The sequence below is a fragment of the Leptonotus elevatus genome, chromosome 6, assembly GCF_054856555.1.
Source record: "Leptonotus elevatus isolate MCC_2025b chromosome 6, RoL_Lele_1.0, whole genome shotgun sequence".
In the NCBI taxonomy this organism is placed as follows: Eukaryota; Metazoa; Chordata; class Actinopteri; order Syngnathiformes; family Syngnathidae; genus Leptonotus; species Leptonotus elevatus.
The window spans coordinates 9,254,848-9,279,869 of NC_141244.1; the positions used below are offsets into that span (position 1 = coordinate 9,254,848).

The window sequence follows — 25,022 nt, forward strand, 5'->3', positions numbered from 1 at the left end:
CACGCTGGCCGATGATGTTTCTTTTCCTCCTTCGTCTTTTTTTGCGAGGTTGAATCCAACCTCATCGATGAAGATGAACTGGTGCTCCACCACAACCACCTCTAGCTTAAGAATTCCCTGGAACACAAAAAAAATTCAGACAGAGGTGGTGTGGTGGCTAATGAAGTACAATTATGATTACAATGCTGAAAAATGTATAATTCATACACAATTGTGTAGTGTGTGGCAAGATACACCTTACATATCCCATGACTCACAGGTTAGAGTCATACACGCTTACCAGTCAGCCAAAGGACCAAGTAGCCAGGATGCAGGATCAAGCGGAGGCATAGTCACAGGACCATCAATTGTCGTGCATCAACTGTGGGATTGTAGGCTGTAGTACTTCCTTGAACATAGTTGGCCAGCCTCCCTCATTGTTAGACCATGGTCAACCAAAGTGGCTCGGATCTCATCGGAGATTATAGTCCTTGTTCGTGGCCTGCTTACTCTGGCTCTGCCTCCGTTTCCAATGTAGTCCTCCATTTCTCCAACCCAGATCACTCCCTTGTTGCCCTTTTATGCTGAAGCTCTGATTGCTAATTGTAAAATTGTGGTACAGGTGTTAAAAGCATGTGATGACTCTGTGAGTATAGCAAGGCAAGTCAATTCTGAGTTTTGACTGGCAGTGTGTTCTTTGTGAAAACAAGTATTATGCTTAATGCAGAGAATTGTGTGCAGTGTTTTGAAAAAGGTGTGTTTTAGAACGTCGAACTGAGTCTAAAAGGAGGAATTGTGTTTCTGGTTTAAGGAAATGGTTATGGGGTTTGGTACATGAGTTACACGTTGTGGTATCTTTGTCTCGGGTACCAGATATTGTGTGTTAACAATCGAGAAAAACTGTAAAGCCTCTGATGGCAAGTTTATATTCCATCTGTGTATGCGCCATTCTAGCCACGCCCTGAAATGGTGATAATGCTGCATTGCCAACAATTCAGTTGTTTTCAGTATTTGCACTTTTTTTTTTTTTTTTATGACTGTATCTTCAAACATGCAACAGTAAATAGTAGATAATATTGTAGCAATATGTAGATAAAATTGAAGGTAATAGTAAAAGATTGTATGTGTTTTCATAATAAATTAACTGCGCTGGGTCTGGTGAAATCCTTATCTGTCAATTACCCAAATATATAGTTTATAGTCAAATTATTTTTGAAAAACGTTGCCAAAAAACCCCCAACATATTTACAGAGTCAGGTGTGATCGCAAGGATGGATGGAGATTTTGAAGCGGACTTCCTCATGTTTTTGTTGTTTGACTACTTTCAAACTATTTGTGCAGAAGAACACAAAATACGGTAATTGTTAAAAGATGGAAATCATCAGGTTAAAAGATGCAAGATTCTCATACATATCATATTAAAGGTGATACTAACACAAAGATGTCTCATAGGAATGTGCACGCTGGATGCCAGCAGAACTGTTGGGATGGAAGGTGTGAGTGATGGAACCTGCATTCCCCCTACTTCCCGTTTTAGCTGCTATCCCACAGGCCCCATTAGTCAATTACACCTCAGTACTGCTGATTTATACGAGCTGAAAACAAACCCGCGTTCCCCGCATCAAACACTTCCCGAGCTATATATTCTTCCTGTGGAGCTTAGGTGTGTTTGTGACTAATTCAGGAGAAGTGAAATTATTCATTAGCTCTCGTTTTCTCTCCCAGCCTCCCAACCGATCCTTGAGTTCAACAGCTAAGGGGCACAAGCAGAATTGCAAATTAGAAAGTCAAATTGGAAATTAATTGGCCACCCTGATAGACATGCGTATTAAAGTTTGACCTGGCTCGTCCGGAACTCCCACTGAACATAAAACAGCAATATGAGATTGGAAAACAAAGCAGCAGACCAACTAATAGAAAATTTAATTGAAGGCTAAACTTTACTGACAAACACATAATACTTAACCACAAAGCTATCAATGCGTTTACATTTTTTAAGAATTTTCTTGTCACGTGAAGACGCCAAGTTCATTAAAAGATAGCCAGAAACTAATCTTAATCATTCTAAACACTAGAAGACCATTAAAAAAAATAATAAAATTCAACATTGGGTGATGTAGCCTAGCAGATTTAAACCTTAAAAAGATCTCTCTGGCAAATGGCCAGTCAATTAGACATTTGGATGTATAATAAAATGATGGTGTATGTCGTGTTTGGAGTATGTGATAAAACGGCCTGATTTACCAAAAGCAATATGAGCTTCATGTCTCGCTACAGTACCAACATTATCCTAACACGCCATCTAGTGGAGGATACCGGTGTTACAAATAGACGCCACAACGTTCCGATTTAGTTGCACACTAACTTAAATGGGTGTTTGTAGAATACACAATACAAATTAATTTGATGCATGGGTTTACAAAAGTCAGTTGAAATATCATTATATATGATGCACATCATTTTCCTCATTAAATTAATGACTGCTCATCAATCTTAATCTGCTGCTTATTTAAAAACAAGTTGTTGCACTGCTGTTAGTGTCCCATTATAGTCGATGTTTTAATATACTACTCATTTTGCATTTCAATTTTAGATCTCAAACTAAGTACTTATATTCACAGGACAGCCACTGTATTTGTCTAAATAAATTTCAACTATGTGTAAATGTATTTCATAAATATAAAGTATAATGACATTTAGAATATAATGTGATAAGTCATCTGTATAAAGATTTATTTACAACAAAAGTAGAAAAATACAGTGGAACGTGCAAGACATCAATGTAAGGAAAAAAGCATCAAAAATCAGAGTCATCCAATGTATCTGAGACTTTCTCAATCATAATATTGTATATAGTAAAATCTCAATGTGCAATACACAGTGTTGTAAATTGATGGTTTTGACACCACAGCACCTGAGGCTGTCAGAGCACAGAGCGATACTTACAAGCAAACATAAACCACACGGCACATACATTCTCTGGATAAATAAAGACCCGAACACGAAGGGCCAGCCTCACGTGGTCACCACGACAACACACTATCTCATCACAGAAGTGGGACCTGCACAACAACACAAGACACAGAAATGATTGTGAATAACAAGATCATGTTTTCTTAGGCCCATGCAAAAACTAGTCCAATTTATGACGGTTGTAACCTCGAAACATCTAGAACTTTCTGTACCATCGTAAACTAAGAATCTCCTCTCAATTTTGTCTAGCTGTAAGACAACAATGAGTTGGCTGTATTAAACCTATAAAGCCTGAACCGTGAAACATATGAGAGAAAATTATGATTCTTTGTAATTCTTTGTATATATTGGTCGTTTTAAACAAACAAAATGAATGAAAATTAACTTTCACATAGGACTTTTGATTTGTGTCATATTTGATACATCCGGTCACAATGCTTTAAATTTGTAAATCTATAACTGTCAAAAATATAATAATAAACAGACATATCAAACATATGATTATTTCTAAAAATCAGAAAGAACATTTCCCACTATTAATAAGTATAAGTGTCTCTCCTTTGTCAATTGGGACAATCTTGCAGGGTCGCTGGAAAAGCCATCAGCTGGGTGATACCACCCTCTAATGGATTATCCGTGCAATGCAAGTGTCAAAGTATATACGTCAGGGTTTTAATGAGTAATAAATAGTATACTCATGAAATAGAGAGCTTAAAATGTCTTGTATTTATTTTTGATTTGTTTGTTGTTATAGTTAAACAACATTCCAAACTTGGAATCGGTGGGGAGAATACTTCGAAGACCTCCTCAATTCTACCAACACGTCTTCCTTTGAGGAAGCAGAGTCTGGGGACTCCGAGGTGGGCTCTCCTATCTCTGGGGTCAAAGTCACTGAGGTGGTTGGAAAGCTGCCCCAGGGGTGGATGAGATCCGCCCGGAGTTCCTAAAGGCTCTGGATTGTTGTGGGGCTGTCGTGGTTGACACGGCGCTACAACATTGGTTGGACATCAGGGACAGTGCCCCTGGATTGGCAGACCGAGGTGGTGGTCCCCCTTTTTAAGAAGAACTATAGAGGGAACACACTACTCAGCCTCCCTGGTAAGGTCTACTCAGGGGTGCTGGAGAGGAGGGTTCGTCGGGAAGTCGAATCTCGGATTCAGGAGGAGCTGTGTGGTTTTCGTCCCGGCCGTGGAACAGTGGACCAGCTCTACACCCTCGGCAGGGTGCTTTTTGCAGATGATGTGGTGCTGTTGGCTTCATCAAGCTGTGATCTCCAACTCTCACTGGAGCGGTTCGCAGCAGAGTATGAAGCGGTTGGGATGAGGATCAGAACCTCCAAATCTAAGACTATGGTCCTCAGTCGAAAAAAGGTGGCGTGCTCTCTCCTGGTCGGGGGTGAGATCCTGACCCAAGTGGAGGAGTTCAAGTATCTCTGGGTTTTGTTCACGAGTGACGGCAGGAGGGAGCTGGAGATCGACAGGCGGATCGGTGCAGCGTCTCCAGTGATGCGGGCTCTGTATCGGTCTCTAGTGGTGAAGAAGGAGCTGAACCAAAAGGTGAAGCTCTCGATTTACATTCCTACCCTCACCTATGGTCACAAGCTGTGGGTCGTGACCAAAAGAAGAAGATCCCGGATACAAGCGGCTGAAATGAGTTTCCTCCGCAGGGTGTCCGGGCTCTTCCCTTAGTGATAGGGTGAGAAGCTCGGTCATCCAGGAGGGACTCAGGGTCGCTGCTCCTCCACGTGGAGAGGAGCCAGTTGAGGTGGCTCGAGCATCTGGTTCGGATGCCTCCTGGACGCCTCCCTGGAGAGGTGTTCCGGGCATGTCCCACCAGCGGGAGGCCCCGGGGACGACCCAGGACAAGTTGGAGAGACTATGTCTCTTGGCTGCCCTGGGAACGCCTTGGGATCCTGCCGGAGGAGCTGGTTGAAGTGGCTGGGGACAGGGAAGTCTGAGCTTCCCTCCTAAAGCTGCTGCCCCCATGACCCGACCCCCGGATAAGCGGTAGTAAATGGATGGACGGATGGAACATTCCAAACTTACTTGAGGCATGTGGAAAAAGCTCTCCGGGCATTGCGGTGCAGGAAGTGGATGGGGAAGCCTTTAAAGGTGTGCCCGTCTGGGACAGCCCTCCTTACTGCATCCTGAAATTCCTCATTTCCACACGAGACCCCAGTGCAGCGCTCCATCTCATAGGCTGACAAGGCTGAAGACAGCAGGTAGGAAAGGTGGTCATCCCAGACTGTTGTCAGGTTCAAGTCCTGGAGGAGAAAGATGACATCACCTCATCTGTGATCGGTTAATAATAACTTGAATGTGTAAGCAACCTTTGAAATATGATAATAATCTCCAACAGGGTTGTGTGGCTATTGGGGAGTTTTTATTTGCACAGAGAACAAAAAAATGAGTTGAAATTCCTAAACGTAAAGTGGACTGGTCGTACCTTCCTGTGCTCGGAGATCAAGTACCTCATCTCCAGCTCCAGCTGATTGCTGACAGCAGCAGCATCAAGAGATGATGAGCTGAGTGGAGGAAGAGGCGGTAGAGAGCTGGTGGAGCCAGAGTCACACACCGACTTCAGAGCTTCTTCGCTCATTGCTTTCCACCGAGACTGATTCTAAAAGGAAGGAATTGATACTCTAAACACCAAACTACAAGCTATTTTGAGACTTTTTAGCCCAATTTGATATTAAGAATTAATGGCATACCCGCAGAAAACTCAAAAATTTAAAAAAAAATGTTTATAGCTTGCTACGGATTAAACACCTACTGCCCTACCTGGAGGTCAAAGACACACAACTCCACGGCGTCAGACGGCTGACAGTTGGCCATGAAGCTCTGGTGGTTGAAGACACAGCCCACAGTGCGGTAGGGGTATGAGGGTTTAGGCTGGGAGGCCAAAGGTGGGGCATCAGGGTCTATGGCTTGATGGAGGTATCTGACCAGACATTTGTAACAATAAGCATGTTAAGTTTTGTTATGAACACAGATATCATTCTAATATACATTATAGAGTGAACACATGCTTGTGGATCTTCTCATATATCCAGGTAATTGCTTTCTCAGGGCATCGAATCGATCGCAACTTGGCTGCTCTGTTTGTCCTAGAAGACGTTCTGTTCCGCCTCTCATTCGAGAAAGCAGTCCAGTTGCGATCGATTCAATGCCATAAGAAAAAAAACTTGTAAACACAGAATTCAATTACACATTGTAGAAAAGACTGGCCAAGTCTGGAACCATGACTTTTCAGTGTGGCTCTTGATAAGTGTTTTTTTATTTTATTTTTTTAATCTTTAGTTAACGCCTTTGGCCGCTAAAATGAGCGCTGTGAAAAATGAATCAAGATTTTTTTTTATTATCCAAATTAAATTTGATGAAAAAAAAAAATTATCTGCATTTTTCTGATTCTTAGTTTTATCACATCAGCATAAAGAACTCAAATAAGTTATGTTTATCCTTGTGGAGTTCCACAGGGCTCAATTCTTAGTCCCCTCTCAAAACCTATCCAACAACAGAAGCTCTTTGACAATTATTGCTGTATATTTATGTATTGTTTTCTTTTCACCCAGTTGATTAATTGTTATTGTTACATTAATTCATTTTGATGATTGTTTTAGATGAGTATATATATTTTTCTATTGTGTATTTACATACCATAATGTACTTTCTTGCATCTCATCAAGCAAATAAGTTAGACAAACTGTAGGAATGCAAATTGCAGACCAGATCTGGCACTTTTATGAATAACAAATTTCAAGATAAATTCTCTATAATGTTCTTTTTGTCACCTATGTTGAGGGTGCCATCACTGCAAAAAAGTTAAACTCTTATGACAAAGCTACAGGATTTGGAGGCAGGCCTGTTATCCGGAGAGATTTTGTCAGTATGTAAGTAGAAACGAACCTGTGTGCAGTCAGACTTTCCCAGAAAGTTATACTTCCATCAGTACCTCGGGTCAGGACCCAGGTGTGAGGTACCCCCTTAGCTTTGGTGCCCACACATACATATGCGTCAAGGCCAAAGCCCAACAAGAGGCTGCACAACAAGGTAGAGTGGTCTTCACAGTCCCCCTGTGGGTAACACAACAACAACATGTGGTTAAAATGCATTGTTTACATTTTGATAGTCTATTGACATCAATCTGGTGATCTTTCCATCATTAAGGTCCAAACTATGGAGCAATTTTAATTAGGGGTGTCAGGCGATTCAAAATGTTTAATTGTAATTAATCGCATGCCTTCAATAGTTAACTCACAATTAATTGCAAATTTGATATTTGTTTTAAATGTACAATAAAATGAACACGTTTTAAAGCTTTTGTTAACATAAAAGTGGAAAAAATGTTAAACTAAACTTAACTAAATATGGCTGTATATTTTAGTCATTGATATAGTAATTTTAAAATAATTCATAAAATTTAGTTAAAATTAAAAAGATGTACTGTACTGTAAAAAAAAAAACGAGTGTGATATTGATTTGTGTTGAGGTAATTGCTCTGCCACTAGATGGCATAATTGCATTTGTAAGACGTTGGTGACAGCTCAGTGCATTTTGCTTTTTATATTAAGAGCTATCTAATCTTTAACATGAAGTAACTTGGGAAAAGTATCAAATAAAATTGTAAAATACAACTTGACCCTATTCTCCACAAATATATGCATTATTATTACATTTCTTACTGCTAAATTTTGACGCGGACAAACCTGCTGCGTTGTGACTGGAATTCCCCCAGTACAAGCTTTCCAAGTAAGGGGCGGTCATTAATCGCACGTTAAAAAATTTGTGGCATTAAAGAAACTTTAAATTAACTCAAAATTAATTCACTAATTTTAATATAATGTGACCCTGAACAAGCTGAACAGAAAATTATTCAATATGAAGTGACATTTGAGAAAGGGAAGATCAATTTGAGTTCAGAATTTGTCTGTGCCTTTTGATGCCGCAAGATGATGGCAAAGCAGTACTTCTGTGAAAGTCATTGTGACCAGTGTGTTCAATATGCTTCATGACAGTGCCGGCAAGCAGCTGTCTTTATCCTGGAAGATGTTTTCCTGTAAAGAGGTGTGACTAAAGCCAGACTAGCTGCGGTTGCAGCATGCTGGTTCGAGCTCACAACTCATGATAGATGTTCCCCAGTAGTGCTTAAATGGACGGCAGCATCCAAGCAGGCTGACAGATGAGGCTAAATTAATTTTCCTTGGAATGAAACTCGTAAATCATAGCTGACAAGCGCCACTCTGTTGTGTCTGTCTTGCCAGGCACAAATAGCAGAGCGGCGGGGAACATTTATCCTGTGGTGGCCTGGGAAATCCGCAAGAAAAAGCCTAAGTGCTTCCTTCTCAGAAATACATTCATAGCCTGTAATAAATAAAATATAATATTAAAAAAATGCAAATTATAAGATTACAATTGTTGATGGAATAAAGCAAAACAAAAAAATTTGATTTGTCATTTTATTCTTGGTGTGCCACATAATTAGGTAACGTGATTTTTTTATGCACGGGTGTTTAGTAGTTTGCAATTATTTGTTGCAAAATATTAATTATTATTAACGCAACTCTTGATTAGTCACCGATACCAATACTGATACCACTAATAGTTTTCATACATAACATTTCCACAAAAAAAAGACAAATAATTTTAAAGAAAGGCCTATATATGCAAATGAAGCATTTCCCCCCCAAATTACATTCAATTAATGGCAATTATTAGGGAAAGGTAAGTACCAATAACCAGGTACCAGTACTGGGCCGATAGCAGGCCTTATTTCAAGGTATCGGTACTCGTGATGGCAGCCGATACCAGTATTGGCCACCCCTCTTGTGGCAGTTTTAGGATCAGGAACTAGGAATTACAAATTAGAATGATACAATATTACCATTATTTTCATGCAATTTTAAGGAAACATTATAAATTGCGATATATAGGTCTTATTTAAAAAATTATCTGTCGTTTTGGGGGGGAGGGGGGGGGATTTTAGCACTAGTGGTATCGGTACTTGGTATCTGTATCGGTGACTACTCAAGAGTTGAGTACTTGTACTGGTATCAGTCTGAAAAGAAGTGGTATCAAACATCCCGAGCAATTTTCTATTCTTCTACTCTCTCGTTCCTGTTGGTAAAACAACCACAAAAGTGTGGCTGTACTTACCACGAAATAAGCCCGGGTATCTATCTAGTATCGGTACTCACCCATCTGTAATTTTAAACCAATTCCAACTCGCAAGCGTCAATCAGTCACTTATTTTTCCTTTCAAGGAATTGTAAATGAAGAGGGATTTTTTTTAAGGATTTTGCATCAGAAAACACCAGATGCCTGCAATGATGATGTCACAGACAACTTGAATTGATTTGTTTACTTTACAATACATTTATTCAACATTACCTTTCCTCGACACAGGAAGGCCAATAATGTGCACCACTGCTCATGCTTCTCTCCTCCTCCCACCACCGGGGCCTTCTCATGTGCCAGGAGGCTAACAAAGCGGGCCGCCCGCCGAGGACTCTCTAGCAGCCGGCCAGCCCGGAGGACGTGCACATAGGAGCACACCGGTCTGTTGATGCCATTTTCATCCTGCAGATGACACAGAAACCTAGCAGAACAGTGATACAACCTCACCAGGAATTTAAAAAAAAAAAACTTTGAGTGTAAAAATGAGCAAACCTGTGCAAAGATTTTGACCATTTTGGACTGGTTTGATGAGCGGATTTCAAGAAACTCCCTCCACCACTGTTTGGCATACACCAGGAAGATCCTCTCCCGCTCTGCTGTCCTCTGCCTTTCTAGTGATTGCTGGATAACAAAACGCAAGATGTCATCAATACGCTTAGGCAGGCCTACACCAACGATATCTACTTTGATGGATCGTTACGCAGATGAACACCTGGATAGGAAAAATTTAAATCAGTGCTTTACCTGTGTGCTGATGATGTCAGCGCCGAGTGTTCCTGTGAGAGGAGGATAAAGCTCGAGACTGACTGTCAAAACACCAGCCGGCAGCTTGCATTCACTTCCTGGTGACACAACACAACTTTGGGTTACTGGTTATATTTTGCAGTGGCAAAGAAATGCACTACATCATACTGAGGGATGTTTACAATGTGAAGCTGCTGAAATGTATTTCTATATTGTCCAAAAATAATAATAAAGGCAAAGGAAGTCTAATTTCTGGACTATAAGCCGCTACATTTTTTCACTTGCATTCGACCCTGCGGCTAATACAAACTACAAAGGTGCGGCTTATCCATCAGATCACAAGGGGGCCCACTATAAAGGAAGCGCAAGAGCATCAGGCAGAGCAAAACAAACCAAGTGAGCCTAAATACAGTAGGAGAGACAGAACGAGAGCGAGACAATTTGCGCCCTCATTATGGAAAAGAAAGTAGCAGGGACCCGATGCGGTAACATTAAAACACCTGCGGCTTAGTCGGGTGCGGCTTATATGTGTAACAAACTCGAGTATTCCCCAAATTTAGCTAGCGCGGCTTATAGTCAGGTGCGCCTTGTAATCCAGAAATTACTGTAATCAAAATTAAATTATAATTTCAATTATTATACTCCACAATTACAAAATCAGCATAATCGGAAAAAAATTAAACATTATTAATACTAATTTTGAGTCATTCAAATGTATATATTTGCACCTTTTTTATTTTAAAATGACTAATTTAATCAATCTTGTTTGGTCCAAAAGGAACTTGAATGATTATAATGTATTTGTCTTCATATTTTTTACATGTTAAAATGTTAAAATTTTCTTGTTTTGTACCATAAAACAAATGATTGTCCTAATCGTGATTGCAATTATTAATTGATCACCAAATTAATCGTGATTAATATTTTCTTCATAATCGAGCAGCCCTTATAATTACAGCTTCAATAATCACAGCTTTTAAAAAAATAATAATCTTGGCTTAATTGTCATGTTTAAACATGATAAATAACAGGTTACTGCTGACCTAAATAGCCTTGAACTGATGCCTGCTCACATGGGAGGTGAAACATCTTCTAAGACAACCACATTAGTCCAGTTGTGATAAATTCAATGCCCTGAGAATAATGGCCTTAAAACGCTTTTAAAAGACAAAAAAATAATATATATATTAATTTTTTTTCTCTCACCCACTCCCATCAGTTCCACAGCCAAGCATGTTTTCCCGCTAGGTGAACTCAGGACTGTCCTCCAGTCCAGGAAGTAAGATGAGACCAGAGCCGTCTCACTGGAGGTGTCAGTCTTGATCAGCACCAAGTGAACCGGATCAGAAATGGACAGCATAGTGGTCGCATCTGCCATTTTACTTCCTTCTCCTGCAGAACCAAAATAATCTTTTGCCACACTTCCAGCATTCATTGGAGGATTTAAAGTCATATCTCGAACACAGCAATTGCAGTCATTATTTTAATGTACCTGCGCCATCTGTGTGGATTTGGAAGAGGAAGCCCTCCTGCAGGTCAGGGTCACAGGCGCAGGGCACCGGCTTGGAGTGAAACCTCTGATTTCGGAAGTGCAGGAATAACTTGAATGTGGAGCACACCTGACCAGGTAAAGGCTCTGGCTCCTGCAGGTGCTCCAAGAAGGCCTTACCACCAAGCACTTGCAAGTACAGGTAACGTCTGGATGGGTCAACAATGGCTGCAATGTTGAAAAACACCGTCAGTATTTAATAAGTTATCAGCTATTAAACTGATTCTGACTTATTTGCTTATATATTGTACTTTTTGCCGGCCGAATGTTTTCTCCATTTATCAACTGAGGAGAGGATTCTGGAGCAGATCCTGTTTCCATATGTGAAGGTGCCAACTGGCAAAACAACATGAGAAATAAAATACGATGAGAATATACAGTAGATATGTAATTTTAATAAAATTAATAAACAGTGGATTAACAGAATAAAAATACAAAAGAGATATCGCAGTAAGAATGTGGAGCAACCTGCGAAAAGTGTAGTTCCTTCATCACGTCGTCTATGACACCTCTGCGCTGCAGTGCATGGAGGAAGTCTGCCTCAGATAACACCTGATGTGCTGCACCTTGATCATCCCTCAAAGTCTCAGACAACACCTCTCGGATTTTCCCATGAATATCAATCTAATGGAGGGACAACGGAAAAGGAAAAAAATCATTTTTGCAAATTAATTTCAAATTAGAAGTCACAATCTATTGTCAAATTTGTCACCGTCAATATGGACTTCAACAAACAAACTTGATCCAGAGGCACATTTGCATAGACTATTTAAATAAACCAGACAAAACCAGAGTTGTGGTGTAATGTACTGTGGGTCGGTAAGTGGGAGTCATGTGCGGAGCTATTTTAGCTCCAAACAGCCATGACGCAGTTTGTGATGTTTGTGGAAAGTCGATAAGGAGATGTTAATAGCTAATATGGATCTTTTTTAGGCCGATACCAATTTTAGGCAGGAAAAAATACAGATTAATCAGCTGATTACAAAAATATATATGTAATGCATTAATAATATGCAGCCCAGTACCTATTCCCCACAAATAGTGGGTATCAACTGTAAATATGTTTAAAAAAAATAACTTTCCTTTTCGGTTCCCAGAATGCTTTGCGTGGTGTGATGCATTTAATTAATAAAGTTACAAGGAGATACAACCTTGTCATATGTGTGTGTTACCAGAGGTTGATTCATATTTTACACACATATATTTTCATATTCAAATTGTTTTCATATTTAATGAAACACTTGTGTACAACTGCTACTAATAATCAGCAAAAATCGGCCATTGTTTTGGCCGATGTTTGAAGGGCCATAATCAGCTGATTTAATCATCCGGGTGATTAATCGGGAGGGCCCTATATAGAATACAAGGCGTTTATGATTAGATGATGATTAGATGAAGTCGCAGGCAGAAGAGGAGAGCACAGCGCCGTTCTTTTGGTGCTACAGGCAGGCAGACAGAGAACATGTGAAGCTTAAAGTGGTGCACTAATCAGCAGCCAAGAGTAGCTCTCAATTTAAAGAAAGATGGTGACTCCTGGTCTAGTGTTGTTTTTACTTTTTGGGGGGGATATATCACTGAAGGAGTAAAAGACTCCACCTCGTTTTCTACACGATGATGAAGAATTTCAGTACTGTGGTCATGCGAGTGCCTCGTCCCATCACTAAGTCATCATCATCACACCCTGATGGGACAAGTCGAAATTCATCAGCAAAGTGTGTCAATAATTTGACTTTTTGATTTGAAATAGCGTAACATATTTTCCACAATCACTAGACGCGATATATTGGGTAAAATATTCCGTAGAAGCTGTAACGTTAGTGTGCGCGTTAAATCTAAATTATGCATGTGACAGAAAACAGACAGGCATCATTTGTCATTTCAAGTGTCCATAAATCATTAGTTACAGGATCTTCACCTTCATAAGATGGTTGTGAATGATTTGCTTCAGCTCGGAGGCCTTCTTCGGAGGAAGCGCCATGACAGCAGCTGGGCGACAAGTTCGTTGACGGAGATCCACTTTTAAATAAAAAGTGTATTTTCTGCTTGACAACGATTGGGATCAACGTAAACAACACTCACAGTAAATGTTTCAGTCTGCGACGGCGGCAAGCAAGCGGGAAAATGTCTTCGCGTATGCCTGATGACGCACAATAATAAAATAATGTTTTAATAAGGAGCTAGTTAAGCGTGAACACGAAACCACACAATATACACGTGTTAATAAATTATTAGTCAAAATATAATCGGTGTAAATTTATTGTAAATAGCTAGTTATTTGGATAGTTGTACGTTACGTCATCGTCTGCGACGTGAGTTGAAAAAGGCCCTTCAGGAGTCTGTTAGAATCATAGAGGTATTCGTAAACACCGTCTTGCGCGCGCAATCGTATTTCGGCTAGCTGCCATGTTGGATGTGGCGGAATAGAGCAATCGTGAAAGATAATGTACTTTCATTCAGGTTGATGCTTTATGTACCAACCGTTTTACAGTCAACGTCAAATCTCAAACTGAATTGAAACTTACCGTTATTTCTGATTATATTTGGCTGTTTATCAACAGTTTGCTAACAGAATTTGCTGATTTTGTGTCCAAAGCATACTAGTAGTAATACCGGTACTGTAAATCCCCACATACCCTGGTTTACAGTAAAAAAAATAAAAAAAAATAAAAAGTATTATATAACTCTTATGTTTCTATTTATTTAAAAAAAAAACTTTTGACAATGTCCTTTGGTAAACTTATAATATAAGCAACAGAGTAATTACTTGGGGAAGTTTAGTTAAAAAGGACTAATGTCAGAGTTAGTCAGTTAGATTTACAAATTTATGAGCCGAACAGGGTGGCATATTTGCCATTCATTTAATAGCTTGACATAGATAGTTACATTATTACAATAGTAATAAATAAATAAATGGTTTAGATAATGGCTCATGGTTAAATAAAAAATTGCATCACCATTCTTTTCATGCACACGAATATTTGGCCATGACGAGACCATAACCTAATGTGCCATTGTGGGTGGGGAGTACTGATAAATATTTCTGGGAAAAAAATTACATCTCGCCAGAAATGTGGCCACTAAATGCCAAATCAAGCTCTGCTATTGTAATCAGATTGTTACTTGTTCATGTCAAAATATCGGGGTCATTTTTTTTTCATTTTAAATTATGCAAGTAATTAACTGATTAGAAAAAGAGGATGAGCGTGTGTAGTGGATCAAAATATGTTGAAGATGTCCTCATAACATTAAATGTCAAAAGACTTAACACATAACCGGTGCTCTTCAAATTTGGCGGGGGGAAAAATATAGATAAAAAAGTGATTTATTATTAAGCGATTAATCGTGATTAATCAAAATTCAAAGATGTGATTAATCTGATTTAAAAAAATTATCGTTTGACAGCTCTAATATATACAGAAATTTCCTCTTGCAAACATCATCAAGCATCTAATGTATACATGTATTTCGGGCAAGTTGTATCTTAAGTTCTCTTGTTTAAAACATCATAAATCATGCTCTTTCTACTAAGTACTGTCTCAAATGTTCTCCAATTTCGATACTGTAAATGTAAATGTACAGGATGAGGATCGTATGCCCATAACCGTTTCTTGGAAGGAGCAATATGGCGGCCTAGCGACTTCAAAAGTCTTGGCCTATCGGCTATCCAGACATATATTCAGATCCGTGATTATGACCATTAAAACAAAACAAAACAAAAATACCAGAAGGTGGCAGTATTGCACCCAATTTATGCTTGAAGAAGCATTTACTGGAGGCGAAGAAGAAATGGGCATTTGTTGACGGATGTTGATATTTAGTAGTCAAGGTTCGTGTTTTGTTTCTTCATTTCATAATCAGATTTATTGATATGTTTACGGACGAAGCCCAAGTGCCCGTGAGTATCCAGTCGTCCTGGAGAAAATCTCAGCAGTCGGCGCAGGAATCGGTACGTTTGAGCGACTACGTTAGATTGCAACACATAAGCCATGATATGTATGAATACTCTGCACAGTCAAGCATCAGTTATGTTGGCAAGGTACATAACAAGGAGAGGTAATTGTGAGAATTGTACAGTGAACAGTATAAATCAAAACTAATAAATATACTTGAAAACGCCGACATTTAACACAAATTTAAACAGAAAGTTCATATTCCTTTTCGGTTTTACCCTATTCATAGGTCCACACATCGAATCACCCTCTTCCATTTCTCCATGTCCTCTGCATTTTTCTGCTTGCAGTTATCTACGCAAAGTCTCTCCTTACCAGTGACCATATCCCATAAATTATCTATTTGGTCTTCATCTTTGCGTTACCTGGCAACTGAATTTCCAGCATCCTTCTACTTGTATATCCATTGTTTTGTTGCCGAATCGCTGTATATTTACAAACCATCTTATTCGGATCACTCTAGGTTGGTCCAGGTTGCCTTGCAGTCTTTGTTGTCCCTTGCATTCCTAATCCTGTCCACTCTCATCACTCCCAAAGACAATCTCAGCATCTAAACCTCTGCCACCTCCATTTTTGTCTCCTGTCTTTTGTTCATTGCAATGGTCTTCAACTCATACAACAGCACTGGTAGGACTACTATAACCCTTTTTTTACACGTTAGCTGGTGCTCTTCTGTCACCATCTCATCAGATCGCCCCCGTCACTTTTCATATTCAGAGACAGTTTCTTACTTTCTTCCCTCGGCCAGTAAAAATGTTGAACACCAATATGCAATAATAATCCTTCACCTATGGACTATAACAGCCGAACAATTGCCACTACGCACAGCATCCCCACTGGACTCTGATTGCCTCTCTTATTTTTGCATCTATATATGATACTGTGAGCTAAAGTGAGTTTTAAGTATCAACTAATTTGTGCACTGACCATGTCTTTACTGAATGACAATAAATCTAATTAATTCACTTAAACGTTACTTTTCTCCATCAACTCGTTTAAATACAGTAAAACCTTGGTTTTTGTGACCAAGCCATTCAAAAGAGTGAACCAAAATGTACAAAAAACAAATCAATATTTTCCATCTTTGTACTTGTGCATAAAGCATTTCTTTCGTTTGCTCTGGTTATGTGTGGGTGTGTGTATATATGTACATGTCTCAGAGAGGCTGTCAGACCAGAGCCATTCACAGTTCTGAAGCAGGAGTACAGACTCGTACCACTATCATCAGCAGTACTCAAACAGAGCTCCAGGATCATGTATCGACACAGTTCCTCCAGGACCCCCAGAGTGTGCTCAATTTGTCCGGCTTGAAAGAATTCCTACGTCAGGTTGAAGCCCCAGTCATCCGAGAGTTGGTCAGGAATTCCAAGAGTCATGCTTTTGATGGCTTTCAGGTGAACTGGGAAGAACACAATCCGATGGTAAGCAGAAGCTGATAAATCATTAAATATTAGACACATTGTGTTTATTCCCACTTCTGCCATTTTTATAGGTTTTGTGCCTTCACCAACTTCATCATCCGAGAGCTCTAGAGCGAGACCTTCATGTAACGAGCGTGTCCTGGAGTTGTACTGGTGCGGTAATAGCTTGTGCTTATGGCCGGTATGTTGCTTCCGGTGATTTTATTAGAAATCATTCCAAAGCTTGGGGTCCTCTACCTTTCTGAGAGTTCTGCAGTTGGCTTATGTCAGCCATGCATGAGGAAGTCAATATGCTCGTGTGGTTGACAGGATGGCAGAAGGTGATTGGAGCAATGACAAGTCATATATTTGCACATGGAACATAGACCATGGAGGTCTGAACCCCAAGCAAGCTGATCTGGTCATAGATGTTCCTACTGCGGTGACATCTCTGTGCTGTCACCCCAAGCACCCCGCCCTCATGGCAGGTACATGACCCGGGCTGTGATTCACTGCGACATGTTTCATTATCCTTATTTGACATGTGTGTTATATGATTGTCTGTGCTGCCGTGGCTGCCTGCAGGTGGTTTGTACAGTGGTGAAGTGATGGTCTGGGACACCAGTCAGTCTACAGATCCAGTCCTGGCGCAAACTGGCATGTCTCCAGATAGCCACAGAGAGCCTGTTTGTCAGGTGAGTGAGTCCACAGGAATGGAGAACTTGGCTCAATGAGGTTACCTTTTTTCCATTGGGTGTCAAATGGAAGTGGTGGAAAGAGTGCATCTCAAGAAACCTTCCAAAAAAATAAATTTTTATACATTTCAATTTGTACCAGTTTATTCATGTAGACACTACAGTGACTATCATAGGTGGAAAACCCGCAATATAGAAAGACCATATTTTGATAGTTTCAAACCTCCATATGCTTTTAACACATACTTATTGAAACACACCTTGACATATTGAACCACACCTTTAAAAGTATTCTTTTGCACCTCTTCTCCCAAATAAGAGGCGAAACCTGCTTGTATCAAGCTCTTTGTTACTATGTTGAAATTTATTATAAAACCTGACACAAAGCAAAAGGGAATTCAACATTCTATATTTAAACACCAAACAAAACTAAACCAGTGGTTCTTAACCTGGATTCGGTGAGTCAGTCTCAGGTGTTAGGCGGATGTCAAGACTCACATCTGACTCATAATGATATGCCCCACTTGGCTATCATTGGCTGCAGGTGTTCACGCTACATTGCTTGGCTTATTTGTGCTGCAGGGAATTTGGTGCACTCAGTAGTCAACCTGTGACTGTTGTAATGGTATGTCATGTGATTTCTTTATTATTGTAATCCCTTCATAATAACTATGTCAAGCAACAACAACAAAAAGTGGTCGGACGAATATGTGCAATATGAATTCACGTGTATGAAGGAACGTATGGTGTTCCACAGGGTTCAATTCTTGGGCCTCTGCTGTTTTCATTGTATCTGCTACCACCCAATTTGAGTTAGCAAATAAACATATAACGTTGGTAGCAACGAGCAACACTCTAATAATGCACTTTAAGCATAAACCTTAGAAACATACATATATTTACAAAGTAAATAAGTTGCATCTTAATAGGCATGGACATACTGTTGGTGGAGTTCAAAAGAAAAAAAACGCTCAGTCACCCAAGCAGAAATTGAGTTAGCAAATAAATAGCAGAAGAAAGCACTCTTAAGCATTAATATGGACCTTGTAAACATACAATTGCATCTTAATTGGCTTATGAGAGAATTGATATGGATGCAATTAGCTAAAATATTCTGTCAGCCATGCATGCCATTTACTTCCTGATAGTAGAATGGCCACAAGAGGGCATCATATGTATGCGTGACTAGTATTGGCACCCTTCATGTGCACTTGATGTCTTGAAATAAGGTCAGATTGACTCAATACCGATGCCAATACCTGGTATCGGTACTCGCACATCCCTAGTAAAAAACACGTTTTTAAAAGAACAATCACTTAAAAATCTGCAATATAGCAGGGGGTTCACTGTATTTCATTTTATTTTCCCGGAATTTTCCAATCATTGTCACTTCGAGGAATGTCCAAATGGTTGACTCATTTTCTCTTGAAAAGGTATTATAAACTGTGGCATACCCAAAACACTCATAACCTTCAACTATATAACATAGGGTTCAAACTAAAGTACTGCATCGAACGCACCAACCTCCAAAAAAAATTTATTAAAATTTTTTATTTAACCAGGAAAATCCCATTGAGATCCGCAAATCTCTTTTTCAAGGGAGTCCTGGCCAAGAGGCGCAACACAACACAAAGTGAGTAAGTAGATGTCCTGAGAATGAAGACAGTAAGGTCCATCAGACTTTCGCTGAAGATAAACTTTCAAGTATGGAGGGAGTAACCCTATGAGTCCCTTGTAAATAAATATGTACCAGTGTGTCAGCCGACGAGTGTCCAAAGCAGGCCATCCAACCCGGGAATACAGTTCACAGTGATGAGTTTGTGGACCATAGTTTGTTACGAAGCGCAAGGAGGCATGAAAAACATATGTAGAGCTTTGGCTGGGGCATGTGAGTATGAAAGGTCTTCATAATCAAGCACAGGAAGAAATGTTGCAGCCACAAGTCTCTTCCATGCATAGAAAGAAAAACACAACTTGTTTGTAAAATAGAAACTTAACTTAAGGTGTCGTTTTTTTTTTAACAAGAGAATCAATGTGAGGCTTAAAAAACAATGATGCATCACTTAACTCATTCACTGCCATTGACGGCTATAGATGTCAAAAATTCATTTGAACTATTTCTATTAGTTTCACATTTTTTCCCACTTTTGTTAACAAGAGTATGAAAACCTAGGGGGGAAAAAATTATCGTACATTTAGAACAGATATAAAATGTGATTAATCATGAGTTAACTATTGAAGTCATGCGATTAATTACAATTAAAAAATATAATTGTCTGACGCCTCTAATTTTTTAATAATATTTTCTTTTTTGTTTAATTACTTAATTATTTAAACTCAAGATGAATGAATCGCAAATTTTATATCTGTTCTAAATGTACACTACATTTTTTTCTAGGTTTTCATACTGGTGTTAACAAAAGTGGAAAAAAATGTGAAACTAATCGAAATAGTTCAAATGAATTTTTGACGTCTACAGCCGTCAATGGCAGTGAATGACCTAAGATGCCCAAGTATTTCAACGACCTCAATCACTGAGCCAATAGGAGAAACATTCTTCTGCTTGTCTTTACTATTAGAAAACACCATTAGTTTTGTTTTGCTGGTATTTAAGGAAAGATTCAAGTCAGAAAAACTACAACAAACAGTCGTGAATGCATTTTGTAAATTGTTAATGGCTTCAGTGAGTGTAGCTGTGAAAGAATAAACAATAATGTCATCAGCGTAAAAATAACAGCTTGCGTTGTTTAGATTCTGCCCCACATCATTTACATAAATTGTAAACAGGAGCGGGCCTAGAATAGATCCTTGCGGTACACCTCAAATAACTGGCGGAACATCAGAACATTGGTCATCACATTTAACACTGAGTTCTTTCAGTAAGATAGTTGGAAATCCAACCAACTGCTTGCTTTTTGTCATTTCATTGCACTTTGGCATTGCAAATGTGAAGAATAATTGACTACTTGAAGTTCATTTGGACAGAATGTTTATTGATAAAGGCTACTTTTGTCATTATCCCATGGAGGGAGGTCTCAGAGAAAGTGGGCGTGCGTTTAGTCCGCAGAGGCGGTGCGGGGGCGGGGCTGCACGCAATGACGTCAAACCGTGCCAACAGCTCGTTTTCTCAGGTTGGGAGGGGCTGGTGCTTGGAGAGCAGAATAACCTAGAATTTCTCATACAGGGGCGAATGGAGGAAAACACAACTTTGGACATGTTTTTGGTGAGGAATTAGCATATTAACATGGCTAAAAGCTCCAAAAAGTAGATTTTTCATGTTGCAGTCCCTTTAACTGTTTGCTAATTAGACGCTGTAAGACTTTTGACAATATTGACAACTTTGAAATGGGTCTGTAATTGTTCAATATAGCTGGGTCACCGCCTTTTAACAGTGGCGATACAAAAGCACATTTCCAAATTTTTGGAATAGTTGAAGTAGACATGCACGCACCCGTCCGCGTGATATGCAATCGCGCCGCCTCACGCTCCCCCCGCTTTTTGGTGACTTGTTGTGCATGTAAATCTGACGTTAGTATATTTTTGTCATCTTGGGTGGCAGCCTGGCAGGTTATTTAACATGGGGTTTTGACAGTTGCCATCATATTTTCGGACCGGAACAAATTTTTTACTGGAACGCAGTTCCGGCCCACTTTCACCCCTGCTGACATGGTTAATGGAAGGGAATGGAAGAATGTTCACCATCAACTACACTATAAAGTGTATTTATTTCATGTGCCTGAAACTAGCTTTGTTAAGAGAGATTTAAGAGTTTATTTCTTCTTGGCGCAATCTCAAGGGCACATGTTCATAATTGATTCATTACAATTGTAACAGAGAAGATCCAGTCCTACCGAATTAAGATCTTCTATTATTGCACTTCATAAAAATTCATGTATCAACATACAGTAGATGTGAGATTCAATTTGGACCCATAAAAAGCATCTGTATTCATTGCTTGCAATTTATTGCCAGATAGGAGGATGATAAGGCCATCATACTGTTGCTGTGTGTTTGCGTGTACACAGGTTACCTGGGTGCCCCTGCAGAATAAAGGAGAGTTTGGCGTTCTGAGTGCATGCTCCGGAGGGAGGATTCTGCTGTGGACAGTGAGCTCGGAGCAAGGAAAATGTGTCCTGAAAGTGGCCTTTGCGCTCGTGCAGCAGCAAGTTCTTTCCAGCAGCGCCAGCTTCAAGGTAAGGACCAGTCTTCCAAGACTATGCAACAACCACAATGTTCACATTCTGACAATGAAAGACTATTGACTTTTGTCTTTATTTTTTTAATGACTCGTTGAAAGAAAAACATAAGATTTAATGGCTGTTTTACGGCATTGTATTTTGTTTTTGTTTTAGGGCCAAGGCACCGGCACTGTGGGTGTCACCTCCTTAGACCTGTCTCCATGGGACCCAGACACGTTCTTAGTAGGCTCCGAGGGTGGCCTTCTGCTTAGATGCTCCCTCTCCTCCCAGACGCCAGCCGCAGTCCCGTCCGAATGTCTCAGTGTGCCACTGAAAGCCCCAGCCGTCTTCTCCTTTAGGCCTGGTAGCGGCCCTGTCCACTCCATACACTGCTCACCTTTTCATAGGTACACATTTAAGGTCCCATCAGTGACTAAATCAGTGTCTAAATATAACATGTGACTCATACGTGACTGTTTTCATTAGGAACCTGTTTTTGAGTGCAGGAACTGATGGCCTGGCTCACCTCCATTCTCTGCTGCAGACCAACCCACTGCGCTCACTCCGCGTGTCAGACACTTATGTTTTTAAAGTGCAGTGGTCTCCAACCCGGCCGCTGCTTTTTGCTGCAGCCACGGGACAAGGTACAGTAGCAAAAGTGTTGGGAATCTCACACTTAATATGAATACTTTGCAAGCCACTGATTAACAGTGGCAGCCCTCTTGAGATGGAGAAAAATGGGCGGATTTTGCTGCTTCATTCATATTCCACAAACGCAGTATTAATCAGATTGCCGTAGTTTGACTTGTTGGGGCACAAGATATTTTAATGACATTTTTGGGTTGCTTTACAGCTGTACAACAAACCAGATTTTGTCCCCCAAAAATGGTTTTCTTGCACTTAAAAGAAAAATAAAAGAAAAAAAGTTAAATTACAAAAAGACAGGAGCGAAAAAAATAATGCGATATATATGGATTTTACATCCAAAACTACCCTAGAAAATGTTGTTTGCTACTTTGTTTATGCAATTTTAATTTAGTCTATATTTATTTATTTATTTTGATGCAGACCAATGTTATCGGCACAATATTCAATTTTTTTCATGTGCACCTGCAAAAACGTTTTTTTTTGTTGTTTTTTCATAATCCAGCAGTGAGGGTCTAGCAAAGCGAATTTTACCTCAGGTGATTCTACTCATTGATAGCATTCTGAAAAGTGTTATTGTGTATGCTGAGAGAAACAGTGAGAAAAAGAGTTTACTTTGCATAGCGTGTACTCGTTTATGTTAAGCACTCTAAATGCACTCTTCTTCCACCAGGTGAGGTGCAAATATTCGATCTGAGTCGCAGGTCCCTGAGACCAGCAGCCACGATTGATCCAGGAGGCGTTGGCCATGCTACAACCTGTTTGGCCTTCAACTGTCACAACCCTGGCCTCCTAGCAGTGGGGAAAACAGATGGGACAGTTGGTGTTTGGAAGCTCAGCACTGATTTGACAGAGCAAATCCCCACCGAGAGCAATCTCCTGGAGCAGATAGCCAATCAAGTGGCTGAATGACACTATGGGATGGATGGAGACGGCTGCAATGGACTATTTGTAGTGCCGGTTACAGTTTCAGCCATGTGTCTTGTGGGATTGGAGTTACATTTCACTAGGCAAGTCAAAAGTTAACAGACTGAATAGTCATCAGATGATGTTTTACACAAACACAGACTCATATCAGTCATCAGGCCTCGACCCAAACGAAGAGACAGCGTTGGCATTTCTGGGTATAGGTTTGCAAAAAGTTGCCAACAAAATCATCACTCAATCATCATTGATTTTGGGCCAAAATGTGCCCACATTTTTTTTAGAGAGTGGCTGATTACAGAGTGATGAAAACAAAACTTACTACACAACACAATTTAAAAAAATCTTGAAGATTCAAAAGGTGATGGGTCACTGATGACGTAGTGGTTTGTTCACCTAACACCTATGCAGGCACGATGGGTTCAGTTCACACTCGGTGACTGCTTCGCCCCACAAGATAGCTGGGATAGACTCCAGCTCCCTGCAACCGTCAACAGCAAAAGCGGCTATAGAAAATGCGTGGATAGACAAATGGTGAAACTATTGTGTACTTGATCTTTTTGCTTTTGTTTTTTACTTTATAATATTGTTTGCTACGCTTGTTCTATCTGAATATAGTTGCTATGATTTAACAGGAAAAACAGCAGTATTGATGTCATGTTACATTCCTTGCAGGTTTTAGGAAATGTATAGAGCTGGATGGTCATAGTTTCATTGGCGGTAGTGGTATTGCGAAAATTACCTCAATTTATCATATTAAAAGTGCTGCTAATTTGTGTGAATTCGATTTTTTTGAAATAAATACAGATTCTAGCGATAACCTAGAAATTTGTTTCTATTGCTGTGCCTCTGTAAAAGCACACTGATTCCATAAGTTAAAACTACAAAAAAAAGACAAATGAATGACAAATGGAATCTTGCATAATTGTGCATTTGGATGTTGGACTGAGTCTAGTTCTGTCAGTTTCAAGTTTCAACGTCAATTCACAAGCGCATTTACTTCATGCATGTAATGTATAGACAGTTTTCCCACAATGTCAAACCTCTGGACAGCCATGCTTGAGGTCAAGATATCGTTTTGCTCCAGTGCTTGAGTGTTTGAATTGAATCGGTCTATGTAAAGTAAAATTAAAAAAAAATTTTTTTTGATCAATTACCATGCAGTCTTTGGCTGCAACAATACAAGTGGGAGATGCAAAGTCTCATTCCAGTTGTGTCGCATCTTCTCTAATAGAATCCCTTGATAGTAGTTTAAATGTAAACAATGAACAATTTTAAATTGTATAAGGCCATGTCTCTAGCACAATGTGGTGTTATGTAAGCGCTTCAAGATGGATTGTCTCAATTCGTCAGTGAACATAATACCCAAGTCTTAATCCCAGGCCCGCCTGGTCTTGTCCCATTATTTTATACAGCCGATTGCTGATAATCCCCTCCTTCGGTAGCAAAGAGGGAAATGGAAGTTTTCTTGTCAAAGCTACATGTCTGTAAGTATCTGAAAAAGTGGCTACTACTAAATCACTATCTTTCTGCAATGCGTTGAATGAAGCAAAATGTGTCATCAATAAAAGAGATCAGTGTAAAAATTCGATGATTTTTGAGCCACAACGTGCAGGAAGTTTCCATCTGCAATGGCCTACTTGCTTTTGTATTTGTAATGTGAAACAAAAACTACCCAGAGAAGCACAGGGAGAATATGCAAACTTTGAATTCGAAACCACAAATTCTGAAATGAAATATAAGCTTGTTTGATTCCTGGAATGGCTGCTGACTGCTATCAAACCTTGAGGCTCAGTCAAGCTAGCAATTATT

At 39.7% G+C, this 25,022-nt stretch overlaps 2 protein-coding genes across 2 annotated transcripts; one reads left to right on the top strand and one right to left on the bottom strand.

The window, feature by feature from the left end:
• Positions 1-2,695: 2,695 nt before the first annotated feature.
• On the bottom strand, positions 2,696-13,734 carry cep76 (centrosomal protein 76). Its single transcript, XM_086079353.1, has 14 exons — positions 13,498-13,734; positions 13,334-13,404; positions 11,887-12,042; positions 11,670-11,754; positions 11,362-11,586; positions 11,076-11,261; positions 9,870-9,967; positions 9,618-9,746; positions 9,339-9,527; positions 6,858-7,024; positions 5,733-5,892; positions 5,398-5,571; positions 4,998-5,215; positions 2,696-3,041 (listed from the first exon to the last, which is right to left on the bottom strand). The coding sequence occupies exons 2-14, from the start codon at positions 13,394-13,396 to the stop codon at positions 2,903-2,905; spliced, it is 1,989 nt and encodes a 662-aa protein (XP_085935479.1). The 5' UTR covers positions 13,397-13,404; positions 13,498-13,734; the 3' UTR covers positions 2,696-2,902.
• Positions 13,735-15,118: 1,384 nt separating this feature from the next.
• dync2i2 (dynein 2 intermediate chain 2) lies at positions 15,119-24,752 on the top strand. Its single transcript, XM_086077399.1, has 9 exons — positions 15,119-15,364; positions 16,529-16,789; positions 16,861-16,970; positions 17,099-17,256; positions 17,354-17,463; positions 21,489-21,656; positions 21,816-22,048; positions 22,128-22,285; positions 22,960-24,752. Exons 1-9 carry the CDS (start codon positions 15,287-15,289, stop codon positions 23,196-23,198), a joined length of 1,515 nt encoding a protein of 504 aa, XP_085933525.1. The 5' UTR covers positions 15,119-15,286; the 3' UTR covers positions 23,199-24,752.
• The last annotated feature ends 270 nt before the right edge of the window (positions 24,753-25,022 follow it).

Excerpts from the sequence above, each read along its gene's own strand:
- cep76 (XM_086079353.1), bottom strand. The coding sequence starts at position 13,396 with ATGGCGCTTCCTCCGAAGAAGGCCTCCGAGCTGAAGCAAATCATTCAC. Across the intron at positions 9,968-11,075 it reads TGTGGAACTGATGGGAGTGG|GAAGTGAATGCAAGCTGCCG; the intron begins GTGAGAGAAAAA and ends TTGTGTCACCAG. Across the intron at positions 7,025-9,338 it reads CCTTCCTGTGTCGAGGAAAG|GGGGACTGTGAAGACCACTC; the intron begins GTAATGTTGAAT and ends TGTTACCCACAG.
- dync2i2 (XM_086077399.1), top strand. The coding sequence starts at position 15,287 with ATGTTTACGGACGAAGCCCAAGTGCCCGTGAGTATCCAGTCGTCCTGG. Across the intron at positions 17,464-21,488 it reads ACAGAGAGCCTGTTTGTCAG|GTTACCTGGGTGCCCCTGCA; the intron begins GTGAGTGAGTCC and ends GCGTGTACACAG. Across the intron at positions 22,049-22,127 it reads CACTGCTCACCTTTTCATAG|GAACCTGTTTTTGAGTGCAG; the intron begins GTACACATTTAA and ends TGTTTTCATTAG.